General features: G+C 41.8%; 1 protein-coding gene across 1 annotated transcript; it reads right to left on the reverse strand.

The window, feature by feature from the left end:
* Nucleotides 1–268: 268 nt before the first annotated feature.
* Nucleotides 269–14,720, reverse strand: SH2D1A (SH2 domain containing 1A). The gene is made up of 4 exons (XM_005148290.3): nucleotides 14,584–14,720; nucleotides 3,093–3,156; nucleotides 650–785; nucleotides 269–309 (listed from the first exon to the last, which is right to left on the reverse strand). The coding sequence occupies exons 1-4, from the start codon at nucleotides 14,718–14,720 to the stop codon at nucleotides 269–271; spliced, it is 378 nt and encodes a 125-aa protein (XP_005148347.2).
* Nucleotides 14,721–15,296: the final 576 nt, after the last annotated feature.

Below are 15,296 nucleotides of genomic sequence, written 5' to 3' on the forward strand. Positions count from 1 at the left end.
TTAGTAGTTGATATCTTTTATCTTCTGCTAGGGGAAAAAAAAAAGAAAGGAAGAAAATAAAATTCCCTAAAGTCAAAACATTCAAAAACCTAAAACTTCTGAATTTTGAGTTAAAAATTCTACGAAATACACATTTCTGCAAATGTTACAAGAAAACTCATGGAGTTGTTTTAACTATCAATGAATCATTCTGTTCTAAAGCATGGATGAGAGGAGATACTGGAAGATATGGTTATTTGAGGAATACATCTTTCTTGAGGAAACACCTTCATGATGGCTGCGGGTGGAAGTCATGGCTTTCATTTATCCCTAAGAAAAATAACCACAAAAATATGAAAGGATGAACACTGCACAAAAATCAGAAGATTTGTACCTACAAGAGGGAGGGCTGTGGGGAGGGAAGGTATCTACCACCAGTATAGCACTCAGGAATACATATTCAACATCCATTTTCTCATCACATTGACAGGCCTTATCCCTAATGAGCACCTGGGTGCCAGCACTTCAATCATGCGATAGCAAAGTTATGACATATTTCTGTCAATGCTGGCTAGCTCAGGTCAAAGATGCAAAATCTAGGACCTCCATCCCCACCGCCACGTAGGGCTCTGCTCAGCCACAGCCAAAGCTCCCTTTGTTCCATGAGTACCAGGAGGGTATTTGGCTTTCGAGTGGTTGATGACGGGGTGCTGCAGAGGTGTAATGATGCCTTGGTCAGGTTTCTGGAAGGCCGAAATGAGGTTATGCACTTTCCGAAATTGCCTCCGGTGGACTCCGGGCGCTGTCTGTAAAGTCAAAGGGTGAGAAGTGAGAGGAGATGCTGGATGCTGAGCTCCATGCCAGGCATGGAAGCCTTGCCCCCAGAAAAGCACGCACACCCCACAGGGAAGGAGTCAGCCCTTCACTTAGACCTCCTGATGTGCCAACCTAAACTGAGTCAATGAGGCGTACTGCTCTCCTTCTTCCCCTCCCTGCACTAAGAGCGGTTTCCAGCTGTGTAGTTATATAAGGTTGGAAAAGCAACAATTTCTTAATCACTGCAAGAGAAACCCAGAGCCTGTTGTGCTTATTAGGCAAATTCCCAAATGATCTTTTGCTATTTCTGACCCTGACTTATTGCAGACGGTGATTTAACCTCCAACCTTGGATTTATCAGTAAGATACTTCCAGCCTGGAAATAAATAAGACAATCTAGAGAGCTACCTGGCACTTACTGAGTAGCAGGAGTCCTCATACCACTGAATTCAGGCATGGACAGAGTCTTTTTGCAAGGTTTTCTCTGAGCATTTAGTACTGGTCTACATGTTCATTGAGTGTTCTGTCTACCTCTTTACAAAGGCAGCAGCAAACTGTAACCTATTAATTGGAAGTGGGAGTTTTTCTGTCTTTCTACTATAGCATCTTTTCAAACACTGTGAAATGAAACTGTGCCTGCTTTTAATAAAAGATCCAGTGTTTCTGTTAAATCCTTCAGGGCATTCTCCTCCCTACCAAAGTCATGGGAGGACAAGTATAGGTCCTGCTGGCATAGTCCCAGCCAAGGGACATTGCTCACTCTCATCAGCGTAGAGGGCTAAATCCTGCCTCCCAGGCACCAGCTGGAAGCTTCCCACTGGCTGGGATTTTACCAGTGCTGTTTTAATTCCCTGCCTCCTCCTTGAAAGATGGGGGTGACCTGAGCTTGTCAGAGACTAACCAGCCCCAGGGGAGGAGACACAGACAGGAAAGCATCAGCTGCAGCTGGAGCCTGATTTGGCCTTGGAGGCATATTTAGTGGGGATAAGTTGGATTTAGGCTGTTGCTTCTAACAGCTGAGTCCAGTGTGCTCTTAGCAACATGTACTTAAGGGTTCCTGTTTGCTTAATGGAAGGGTTGGTATCACAGATCTATAGCTATCCTTGCAGAGGATGTATTGAGAGATGTACTGAGAGCCCTAGTCTTTCAGGACACCTATACTGTAAAACACAAAGTTTGCCTAAAATACAGTGAGGGAAAACCCAAGACCCACACATAGGAAACCAGTGGAGGTCATGGGGGAGGAGTTGTAGCAGGCCTATATAACACCAGACTGCAGATCCTGACATTACGTGGGGTCAAAGCAAGCTGCATCCTTGCTCAGGGAGATATCCTCCACAGGTCCCTGCGGATCCCAGCATCCTTCCTGAGACACCAGTGCTCACCCTGGCACGTTGGGTGCACTACCACCCCCAGCCTGTCCCAAGAAACCTCCTGCTTGGACAGTATAAATCTACAGCATCTTCCCATTCCTGCCTTACAGCAAATTCTTCCTGGGTACCACTCCCAAGGGTGACACAGATAATTATTTGCTCCTCAGTAATGTGAGTCACTTTTACTCCCCAGTCTGCTTCCGAGTAACCCCAGGAATTAGTTTTGTGTTCCAGACCACTTCTATTGTAATAATGGCCAAGGGATTAGGCCTGTCTAGAACTTATTTAATGTTTGCAATCAGTGTTCATTAATGTGCAAGTTAAGTATGAATTAATAAACAGAGTACATCCAAGGAACAAGACCTTCATAAAAGAAACACAGATTAGCATCCCAATTCCATCAACACAAATAATTGCCTGTATTTCAAATAGTGTTAATTCTATACTTGAATTACCAGTTTCTTATCAGATGGGTGAAAATTCATTTTGTAGCAAGTTTCAGCTACCCTATATATGTTTTGCACCAATGATGAATTAATTTGGAGAGAAATTAACTTTAAAACACCATAGATTGAAAATTATTTCCTATTTCAATATTCTGATAGTGATGATGTGTGGGATTGTAGGAACCAGATTGTACTTGTCAAATGATAAAAACACAATATTTTTGTCACTTAAAATGATGCAAAATAATGCACTATTGCATTATGCAATAGCTGAAATGTAACAGGGAATTAATTTACGAGTTCAAGACTGTCAGACATGGCACCAAGATATCTTACTGATGGGCACACTCAAAATCGATTACCTTCGATGAAAATCAGACTATGCAGAAACATGAATAATTTTAATATATTTCATTTAATCAATACAAACATCAAACAGGATATAGACATTTTCAGAAGAGAAAGGAGAAGTACATACCTCAGCACACCAGGACCCAGTTTCTGTCTTGGACAGTCTGTAGGTATAAACATAACCTTGATGTCTGTGGAAGGAAAAAGCAGGTATTTATTATTCATTTCTACTGTCAGGGTTCACAAGAGGCACACTCTGTTATATGGGAACCAGTTCATCTGCTAACTGTTCCTTAAAAATAACTTCACCTATAAAGGCTGTAGGTAGATAAAAAAACCTGAGACACGGGTCAGAAGCTACTGGGTTCTTTTCGGATGAGTGGAATTGGTCTGACTCAGATCTAGTTTAGCAATATCCAGTTCGTCCAAGTTAAGTGATGCTGCTTTCATTCCTGCCTCAGCATTTTATTTTTCACTGACCTCCTTTTACTGACACACACCAGATATATTTTCCTTGGAAAAAAAGAGAAGGTGGATTATTGAAAGATAGTATTACTGTATTGTGATTCATTTAAATGCAGATGTTCCCAGAAGCAATAGCATGAGTGTAATTTATTTGGAAAGCTAGACCCACACAAGCGAGGAAAATTACTCTTTGCCTTGCCCATATATTTCTAATCCTCAAAAACTGATAAAAGAGACTTACAGGAGTATGAATCTTCCTTCTTTCTAAATCTGAGTCTTTCAAGAATAACACAAGGCATACTTGTGTCCAGACTCAGTCTTGCTTCTCTTAGGAGCCCAACACAGTGAATGATTTACATGGTAGATTATTATACTGATATCCAAAAATATACCTCAAAAGCAGAGACAATCAATACTAGTTCCATGAGCACAGCATTAGTTTAGATGGTATCAGATAAGAAAGTTTGTATTTCATATTACATAGATTTACATAAATACACAGCAGGATTTTAGGGACCATTCTCTATTTCAATAACAATTCTTGTTCTTAAGAAAGCAGAAAAATACTGTATTTCTTTCCAATTACACACGGTATTATACTAGTTACTACAGAACAGCAGAAACCATCAATGACACAGGTAGCGTATGATTGCAATTACTTACGCTCCGTGTCATGGTTCCGGGATAAATTCTTCTTGAAAAGTCATTACAGCAGCCTTTGCAAAGCAATGTCTGATATAATTTACCCAAGCAGGAAGTTGTTAACAGTTGTCATACTGCTACAACCCCACAACAAAACTGCCTGGTGTGATTTGTGAGCTCTCCCCTGACACTTGACTCCCACTGTGATTAAATACAGAGGCAGAAGACACAGAGTCGTTCCCTCCTGTCAGAGCTGCTGCAGGGTTGAACTCCCTGAGACACTGTTCTCCTCCTCATGTATGGAAATACACCGGATGCAGACCCCTAATCCCACAACTTAATCCATCTCTTCATGTTAACCAAGGGAGCTTTGTCCTCAGAGACACAGCTTTTCACCTGGCACCAGATGGACATGAAAAGTGGCCAGCCATGCTCACTGCATAGAAACCTATAGAGGAAAACAGATGCTGCTACCCCAGTTCTTCCCTCAGCAATTCAACTGCTGCAGTCTGTCTGGACCCTTGGGACAAGATGTGAACAACCTGTTGTGGCTGCAGGAGGGGGAAAGGACACAGAAGGACAATGCTGTTCTCCTGTCCATACCATGGCACAACAGTCACTGGTGTCTTTAGACCAGTGCTTCAGCCCAGTTGCTTAAAAGCTCATCCCTCTAAGCTACCAGATATGTTCATGTTCAGGGAATCCAATGTCTCCCATTAGGGGCCTAAGAGAATCTCATACCATCACATCCTTTCTCAAAACCTCCAAGAGCTCTGCCTGTATTGTCAACTTTTCACGAGTAGCTGATATTCACACTAATCTTTTCTCTTTAGAAATCACATAAGGCTTTCTCACATGTATGTATGTACCACGCCAGCCAATATAGGGTTACTGAAAGCAACATTGTATAGCCCATAGTGTCCCCTCTCTTTGAGGTGGGTACTTGACCATCCCCACAGTGGGTTTTTTTCAAGCCTCAAACCCAACAGGATCACTCTGTAAAAACCTAAACCTCACTCTCTTTCCTTCTGTTTTTAATACTACACTGTGCATTTTACCCATGCTTGTTCTTGATTGTCCCAACTGCTTCAATCTCTTTAAAATCTGATTTTTCCACAAATGGTTCAATTATCTGGAAAGCTACTACTATCTGTTTCTTTCATCATTTTGTCTACTTAAAAGGTTGCATGACTTGAAGGGGTTGAGGGGCTGGGGTGCTGCCCTGATTCTGAAATGCCTGATGGCTTTCAGCACTTTGCCAGTAGGGTTTACTAAGCTGGACAAATTGAAAAATAGAGGTCAGACAGAGTAATCCTGAGGGCCAAAGAAAGGTGAGGTATAAGATGGGCACCTACCCTGCATTCTATTGAAAATCCCACTGTAAAATATTTCAGCCAAGCCCAGAGCAAGCAGAAAGGACAGATCACATTAAAAACCCAGGAAATACAGAAAAAGGAACAAGAGTTTGGGAACATGGATACAGTGTGGAGAATGAGAGGAGTATGACATTACTATCATAGCCATGTGAGAGAACAAGTGAGAGCTCACCACTCACCTGACAAATGCACATTTTTGTTCCAGAGGAGGAAAGACTGAAAAGCCTGAAGGGGTTTGCTGTGCTTACGTTGAAAACCACATTATCTTCAGTTGTTGGCTCTGAAGCCCTCAGTAAACACAGTCACTGTGTAGATGGGAGATGGCCCAGGACCACCAGACCTGCTTCATTAAAGGACATGCAGAAGGGAGGAGGATGCATTTTGCTAAGAAGCTGAACAGCTAGATCTTCCAATCTAAATACTTTCCACTGGGATCCTTGTTCCACTAAACAAATTACAGCTCTTCTGATAAGTACTCACCCAGTGAACATGATCTTATCAAAACTTTCTGTTAAGCAGCAGGAACTTACTTCATTACCTGTTCAAAATACTTTTTACCTCCCAAGTGTGAGTGACAGGATTTTGATGAGCTACATTCTCCCGTAAGAAAGGTTTTCATGATTTTATGATTTAAACTGCTCAGCACGAGATCAGTGTGGACTGAAGGAAGATCAAGGTCGTTTTCTTAAACCGAAACTTAAGTACAAAAATTAAAATTGAAATTATATAGAACATTTTCTTCCAAAGAGCAAAACTTATCACTGGACAAAAGCAGATAGAAAAGTGTATTTACTGGACTTTAGGGCTCAGGAGATGAGAAATTCCCCAGCCAGCATGAGGGGAGAGCTCAGGTTTCTACATTTTACTCAGTTCAGGGCAGAAAAGAGGCTCCTAGTGTGACATAATGTTCCTACATGTGGTGTGGCCACATAGCTAAAGCCAAAACACAAACACTCTGTGGCCTGGACATGCTGCTAGTCCCTTAGGGCCTCTCACACAGCTTATGCTTTGAAGCCATTACCTGCTGAGATGCAGGACAAGTTTATCTCTCAGTGACTCTGATGGACAAAATCAACAGGAGATGGACACATGTCACTGAGAGAAGGATTTCAGACAGCACTTTTATGGTGACACTGGCATACCAGCATAACTTGTAGAAGAACCACCTCTTGACACCCAGGCAAAGACCCAATGAAGGACTCCCCCATCCCTTCATCAGGCCAAAGACAGCCATAAGCCTCACTCACCGCTCAAAGAGTTCCTGCCAGTGAAACTCAAGGGACAGAAGCAATAGTAAATTAACATCTTGCTGAATGAGGCCCTATAAATTTTTGATCAAAGGCAAAAAATGCCAAAAGGGTGATGAGAGGAAGCAGAAAACAGCCATTGTTGTAAGGAAAATATTGGATAGCACTTTGCTTACCACTGATTATATTTTGTTGTCATCCCACTTTTTCATCTCTGTAACAAAGGATGTGTTACACCAGCTGGGAACTGCACTAGCACTGTCTCTGTCGCAATGCTGGGAAAACTTTGTCAAAGGGGAATATAGAAAAAGTTGCTGTTACAGGAAACAGTCCACTTTATAATATAGGCTTTTTTCTTTATAGCTATCTAATTCCTCTCAACGAGCTACAAAGGCATCATTCACAGATGACATACTGAGACAGCATCTGTCTACCTGTCCTCTCCACTCCTCCTTTTCAGCTGTGATCAGATTTGTTAAGGCTCCATTTGCTTTAACAGGTGAGTAATTACAATCTTCTGCACCACTGAAATAGCCAGAGGATATTAACAGCATGCTGCAGATTAAAATTAACCATGACATTTCAGCTGCATGGTATATTTTAAAATCATTTCCAAATGTTTTGTATCTCAGTTGGGAAATTTTATTAAACTAATTTGTATTCATTCCTGAGTCCAAAATGGAACAAATATAAAAGGAGAAAGTCTAGAGAGACAGGAGAAAGCCATGTCAGCAATAAATGACATTAACTTCTTCCTCTTTACATAGTTTTCTCTTCTGATGTCTTTACATCGCTTTTCTTACCTGGTATATTTGCATCCTGACCTTATTTTGGAATTTCAGTTTACAATATTGCTTAAGAATCAGACAGTGGTGTGGCCTACAAACAGTGGTCCTGGGTATTATATTCTGCCCACTCCCAGTCTCCTAAGACTTTGCCACGTGTTTGCCTCAACCTTATTTAGGGATGGAGAATGCAGGAGTGCCAGAAAAGGGGATATGTTAGACAAAACAATGTTTTTTCCATGCACTTATATTTGGCATCTTGGAAAGGAAGATTAGGTGGAGTGGGTGTGGAAGGAAAGAGAAGGGGACCTGTGTCTATGCAAGCTGGCCAAGGAAAATTGAACCCTGGGAGAAAGTAAGACTACATGAGTAAGGAAAGGGATATACAAAGTTGAAAGATGGGTGGTTTGGAAACAGAATGTATGAAACTAGGAAACAGCCATGCAATGCAAAGCAGTACAAGCAAAGTCTGCAGGTTGTACAGAATGACACAGGGTAGTCTCAAAACCCACACCTATTCCCCTCACATTGGGAACCTAACAGATACTGCAAATGTGAGCTTCCTGTGTCACAGTTTCTCTGAAACTGAGTTAAACTCTACATATCACAAACTGAGATAATGTCAAGAAACCACTTGACACTATGGAGATGAGTCCTATAGGAGAGGTCCTGGGGTACTTTCAGAGTAGGGGTCACTGGCACACAGCACATACCATAATAAGAGGTCAAGTTGCAGCTGCTTCTGTCTTATCCAGAGGTGTTTAATGTTGGTTCCAGATCAGCTTCTGAATGGTCTGAAGAACCAACTTCAGGCAGCATCCCAGTGGTCAACCCTGGCATGAGCACCAAAAGGGCTACAGAGGTGGGAGATGGCTACCACAGAACCAGAACTCATGAGGTCAGGGGAACCCACAGCAGTGCCTGAGAGCCTGCACATCCCACATGTATGTTCATCAAGGTCCAGGGTACCCCTGAGCTGCATGGCTTCCCCCATGCGACACAAGTGACAGCCACCAACACAATGCAAAAATCAATCCAACCATTCACTCCAACTTCTTTCTTTTTCTTCATATTTTCCTTTTTAATTGTTATCTTTCTGCTTGGTTTGTTAATCATGGAAAGGCCAAAAAGTCCTGTTACTTAATGTAGGAGAAAATCCTATTTAAGCTTACATCTCCTCGCTCTGTCCTGGAATTTGCATTTTCTGGTTGACAAGCAACCTTGTTCCTGCTTTATTTAGGTCTCAGACATACAATCAAGGTACAGCAACTTAGCAATTACAACCCATCAGCTAACCCATGCTGAAGAAATAGCATTCACACGGAGGTGATGTGCAAGCTATAAGCTCTATGTCAGCAAGAGTGAATAAAATATTTTGAATCAGTGTTTAGAACATCTTAAAAGCTCAACAGAGTTACTGTAGCTTAACTCACAGCACTTCTCTATACACTCCCACTTGAGTTTACACTTCTGTCACTGATTCCCCTACCAACACTTGTGGCAAAAATTTACCTATGGAACTGAATCAGTAACTAGCATTAGCTTGCTGTAATGCTGTGGCATTATGAAACAAATGCACTATCATCTTGATTTTCTCTTCTGAAATGAAAGAAAGCTTGAAAGTGCAAGTCAAAGCTTGTGAAATGTCTCTGAATTTATGCACAGATTTCTGTGGAAGATTGTCACTACCTGAACACTCCAAACCATCAGTAGAAATGCCACTGATTTACCTAAAAAGCAAGTGAGTAGCCTTTCTGAGCAGGGTGTATGTTGGTCTGGTACAAAGTGATGCCAGCCAAAAGCAATGCCTCAAAAAAGAATTTCTTCAAATTTGGAAATAAAATGAGAATTTATTTAAATCTAAGATGCTAAATAGAAGAAAATTACTTTATGGTGGGCTAGTAACTAAGCTTCATGAATGATTTCCAAAATAGTATCTCACAATAGCAAAACCTCATGAAATAGGGTTATGTGGTGAAATCTCTTTCAGCACTCTAGGCAAAACTCACAACAACTGCAATACACTAACAATAGCCCTGCAAATGGTACTCTTCAGTATTTCTATGAAACGTTTCCTGTTTCTCTCAGAGCAGGTAGGCACAACCTAACTATAAAAATCCCTGAACCAGAAATCCCTGCTTCAACTAAATCCTCGAAACTCAAGCCTACAAAATGGGGGTAGAGTTAATATAGGTTCTGCTGCCTAATGATTGTACCCATTCTGTCATGTACAGACTTGTTAGTGTAGCACTTATCCACCATTCAGGCTGTCTGCCTTTCTACATTCTTTCCAAGAAAAGCCATTGGAATATCTGAAGGCCATTAGCCAAGTTATTCTCAGCAAAGACAAAGCTCACTGATTAGCAGGGAGCTAAAATACTCACCTCAGTAGAATTTGTCATTGTGCTGTAGAAAACTTTCTTCAAAGCTGAAAATAGTGTGTGATATTTACAATGGCAACCCTGAATCAAGGGCTTCCTCTTTACAGAGAAGCTTTTGTTCCAGATTACATTTTAAATGATGATTATGTGCAGTGTTATAATAAACGCAATTATTCTGCCACTTCTATCAAAAATATTACATAGCAAACAAAAGAAATGCTAAGCTGAAGCTGGCTCATGATCCTGTATCACACCTTGACTATACAGCTGATACATCTGATGCATCAGAAAGGTTCAGCACATTGCCTGAACTTGTGCGCTGCGGTTAGGGTGACAGAAAAAATAGCACACATAAAATCTGATAGGACTGCAGCCATCCCTGTTGCCATTGCTGCTGCTCCAAGAGCTCTAAACAGATTTCTATTTCAGCTTTTGATTATTCTCCACAGATTGAATGCAGCACAGTACATGAACGGCTGGTTACAAACAAATACTCTAAACATACAGTTTGACAAGTGTGTCATGTTTAGCTTACTTAAAGGTCTGAAGCAACTACTAACATACCAAGTATTTTCAAGCATATTCATTTTAAGACCCAAATTACAAATGCTTTATCTTTGCCAGTTCAGGCATGAGCTGCTTGTTTCTGCATGTGTGCTCATACATCTGTAAAGGAAAGTGGTGCTTTTGGCACTCTCAGGCAATTTATTTATGCATTTTCCAGGAACAGATTAAGAGCCTGCTTCTCAAACTACCCACCATTACTGTGTTCTGTGTTCCCCATTGACATTAGGAGTGGTGTGCACAGAGGGTTTCTGAGAGTACTACAAGCATCAAATAGGGTATTGAACCAAGAGGGAAACCAGAGCAGTAAAGAAAGCTCCCCGGAACAATCAGGTTTTGATACTAAAGCCCTGGTGTACTGCATGTACTGTCTACCATGTTTACAGGGAATACATGTATATTCTTTAAAACATATGCATTTTCTTCTGGCCCAGTTGTCAGGAACAGCAAAACTCTTCTTGCTTTTCAATGCAACACTAAAGAATTGCCAGAAAAGCATTATGCTCCTCTGTTGACACACTCAAAACATGATGAACAACATCCTTAAAGTGTCTATTATCAATTTCATAATCACACAATGAAGATCTTGGGAGAATTTAGTATTAAAAAACCTCAACAAAAACCACCTCTGTAAGAGCCCCAAGGGACAATCTGGTGTTTAGTTGCAAACCAAAACCTTTCCATTCTTCTATGCGGAGTTTAATTGTGGTCTTCTCTATTTATAAAAGTGGGTTCTTAGTATATTGCCACAGCCACACCAAAAAAAAGCCTTTCTTTGAAGGCTTGCAGACATGCCATGCGCATGCTGTGACTTCGGACAGCAGAAAGCAGCATTCAAAGAAGATAAAGTAACACTTCAGGAGAAACAAAGAAGAGAGAAGCAGTTTTCTAGCCAAATGCTCCAACAACAGGGTCCTGCCTGCCGCAGTTACCCATCTCTGTAGGTCAGGTTTTATGCTACTACCTGTCTCTTTTATGCTTGCCCTGTAAAATCAGTCACAAGGGATTCATGAAGTCTTTGACTCGTCTCCTTTGTAAAGGTCAGGGCTCTGCTTTTTAATTGGAAAAGCAAAAGGTGAATGAGCCTCATCGTGAACACTGGTGCCCTTCTTATGTGCCTTAGGAGGCTCAAAGACTTCCAAAATATGTTGGGGATTTGTGGGGGTGCCCGGGGCGGGGAGGGTGTTATGGAAGTGGTGGCATTACAGATTTATGCAGTTGTTTGTTTGGAAAACAAAGGTGTTGTTTGAGCCTAAGCAATGCATAATAGTCATAGGATTTTCCAGTTACTGTACCTGGAGCTGGAAGTGCAGAATGGCCACTATGTGATTTCAAGCTGATGACAGTATTGACATCCAAATATTTGTTAAATTATTTTTTGATAAATGTTTCTTTTCTCTTCATCAGAAATATGCCTTTTGATTTTAACAACTCCCTTTTTCCCCCATTGTGGAAAAAAAAGATCCTTAAGAAGAAATTGTCATTAGAAAGATGTAAAATACTTCGTTTAGCCTTGATACATACTGCAATATACCTAATAACTGAACAGCTTTGCCTCCAGTATATACATGTTTTGCCTGATCTTGATCTAGCTAGGTATTACTAGGGTGATCTTCAGCATGGATTCTGAACCAAAATTTAAATTTCTGAATAATATTTTTTTCCTAATAATCTCTATTATTTACTTAGATGGAAATATAAAACTATGGGGAAATACTTTCTCTTTTACTTTTCTTCTTTCTTTTTTTCTTTAGCAGTGAATACAGCAACAGCATGTTTCCATCAGTTTTTACCAAAGCTCTCATGCACATACACGGTTGCCAGCTGTTTCATCTCTGTGCATGATGTCCAGAATGGAATTTGGAGGGTTGGGTCCATTGTTTTATTTTGCTAAAGCTAGGCTTAGCATCCTCCACTGAATACTTATCTACATCTGTCATGCCTTCCCTACTTGCTCCCACTAGAGTCTTCTGCTTTGGAAAAGTTTTGCCTGCCAAAGCACTTCTCTAGTTTATGGCCTACATTTCTTTCAATTGTCATTGCTATCTTCAATGTGAGATGAATTCCTGGTATCTTTATGATAACTGCCTCCACAGTTATTGTGTGATATGCTTTTTACCCTATCTTCTATTTCTTACATAATGCTCTGAATTGAAATACTAAGAAGCATTAGAACCAAAGGTTAGCTCTAGCATTTTTCAGCCACCTTTCTGTCAATATCAGATGATACTCATCATTGCATTTTTCATTTAATTTTTGTCTGGATTTATCCAAGATGCTATTGAAACTTTCCCTTATAAAGGCTTTATTGAGGATACATGTTCTATAAGAAGTCTGCACAACATTCTCCAGTAAGATTTTTTGCTTTTACCCCTTTGAACAACTTACCCCTTTGAAAACCCCATTTACACAATGTAACATGAAGATATGAATGTCCCGTAATTTCCAGAAACAACTAGGTAGGGCTGTGTTTCTCACTGGAGGGTCTTTTCAAAGACTGCACAGCTTCATAGTTAGCAATCCTTTCTGTTCTTCCTTTTTTCATTTTATATATTTCATTCATAAAATTTCTTCCGAAAGACCTAAATTACCACTAATACAGCAAAAAATCCCAACAGATTGCATGCAGATTAAAGACCTTGTTACATGTCTACACCCTGATTTAGACTAATGATGGAGTGATTTTAGGATTCTCTATTTTATTCAGCACTGTAACATTCTGCCTAACCCCATCTCTAGTGCCTTAGTGTTTCACCTGCACTGAATGACTTCTGAGTGTTAAGGAGACATACCACCATTTCCTCTGATGGTTATTGAAAGAGATTCTGCTTTTATTACCTATTCCCATCATAGGAATCATAACACTCCCTAACTCTTGCTATGTCTAGTCCATCTTCAAGATGTTCAAGCTGCTTCTTACTTCCCGTTTTTCAGCTAGCTGTTCAGGTATTTGTTAGCAGCAGTGCCTACCTTGGTTAACCTGAGTTCATGAAGAAAAAAACCACCATCTTCTGCCACAAAGACCTTCCCTAAAAAGAAGGTTGGATATTACTGGGTTGCCTGTAACCTTCTTGCATGCCTCAATTTACTGGTCTATAATAGATAAATAATAATGATCACCCAGGGCTTAATTACATACTGTTGGAAACATATTCAAGACATTGGGAGAAAACCTGACTCAGGAGTTTGCTGGGTTTTTGCCAGTACCTGAGTGCACTCTGTTAGCTGATTTCATGCTGGTTCTGAAATGGTTTTCTCTTGTATTCCTTCTCCTGCTGAAGTGTCTCTTTAGCTGTGGCAGACACATCTTTGTTCTTTAGAGGCAACGGTACTTCATTGGACAGTGTTATCTCTCAGGACATACAAGACTTCTGTTATTGCCAGAAGTAGGGTAATTAAATTGCCTCATTAAAATAAGGTCTTATGACTATAAAGTCCCCCAGCTCTCTCAGGGAACCCTCTCTGCCCTCTGACAGACCATCCCATCAGATCTTTCTCCTTTCACCCTATTTGATGAAACATTTCCACTTAGTTTGTTACCCATCAGTGTTTCATGTATTTTACAGCAGCTTACTTCAAGCCTGACAGCTCCTGAGACACACAGCCTGACTGACAGCATCCCAAAAGACACATTCTGGATGACAGCAGTCCATGCTACCCTTCCCAATGGCAGAGGATGCCGGGGATGTGGCTGAGCACACCCATGAGCACATTAGAGAAGCAGAAGATGAGGGCAGAAAGCAAGAGGATTATCCAACACAAAGAGGCAGCACACACCAACCCGAGTGAAGTTGCCTAGCTCTCCTCCATGACCCCCCACTCGCCTTTCCTGTGTGTTCCAGGCCTGCTTTCTCTTTTTATGCCCATAGGAAGCATAGGCTCTGCATGGCAAAACCTGCTCCTCTTTGCTCCGCAGAGGACTCCAAACCCTTTACTCATCCCTTCACTTTAAGTCAAGGTGAAAGAGCCTAGAATCTCACACATGCCTGCAAATGGTAACATTACAGTGCATTTTGTCACCGTTACATGGGAACACCCCATACTATGGATGCAAAGGTTGGAAATCAGCTATCCCCCGACCAGCCTATCCTGGCACCCTGCTCCCAGCCCCATTACCCTCCGCTGCCCCACACCCCTAAGCAGCACCCCAGTACTCACAGCACACAGAGGCAGTAGACTCCCGGGATGCTCTCGCTGTCCCGCAGTAGGTAGCTGCCATCAGTGCCCGCTGCCAGCAGCAGCTTTTCCCCAGCCTCACGGGTGATGCCGCCATGGTAGATGGGCAGTGCATCCATGCTGTGGCCGTCTCCCACTGCAGGTGACTCTCCCCATGCACAGTGTTGCCTCTTACTGCTCCTCAGCCCTCAGCATCTCCGTCAGACGTAAACAGGATGTGTTCACACCTCTGAAGCCTCTGCACAAGGTAGGACAGCACTGAGGGAAGAGTGAAGAACGAGCACAGCCTTTTTGTGGGTTTCTTTTTCCTTTGCCCCTTTTTGTTTTCCTTTTTTGTAAGCTGTAACGTCCTAATGGCATCACAGCTCCCACACAGAGGTGTCATTTCACTGCCCACCCCATGCAGCTCCCCGTGACATGATGGCTGTGGGGCTGATGGCTGCCCAGGGTCAGGCAGGGAGGCACCACTGTCAACACTTGTCTCCTCTGGTGTTAACCCAAGGGGGGGTCAAAGAATAGTGAAACAGGACCCCAACATCCTCTGCAAAGCAGGGATTAAACCTCTTATTTTTATAATCCCCACAGGTTTGAAACTAGAGGAAACAATCTGGCCTTGCTGTACCTGCCCCACCAGGCCACTCACCTCAGGTGCTGAGAATGGCCCCTGCTCCATGGTAGCTGCTCCAGTGCCCCCG

This window comes from Melopsittacus undulatus, chromosome 6, assembly GCF_012275295.1.
Source record: "Melopsittacus undulatus isolate bMelUnd1 chromosome 6, bMelUnd1.mat.Z, whole genome shotgun sequence".
Lineage (NCBI taxonomy): Eukaryota > Metazoa > Chordata > Aves > Psittaciformes > Psittaculidae > Melopsittacus > Melopsittacus undulatus.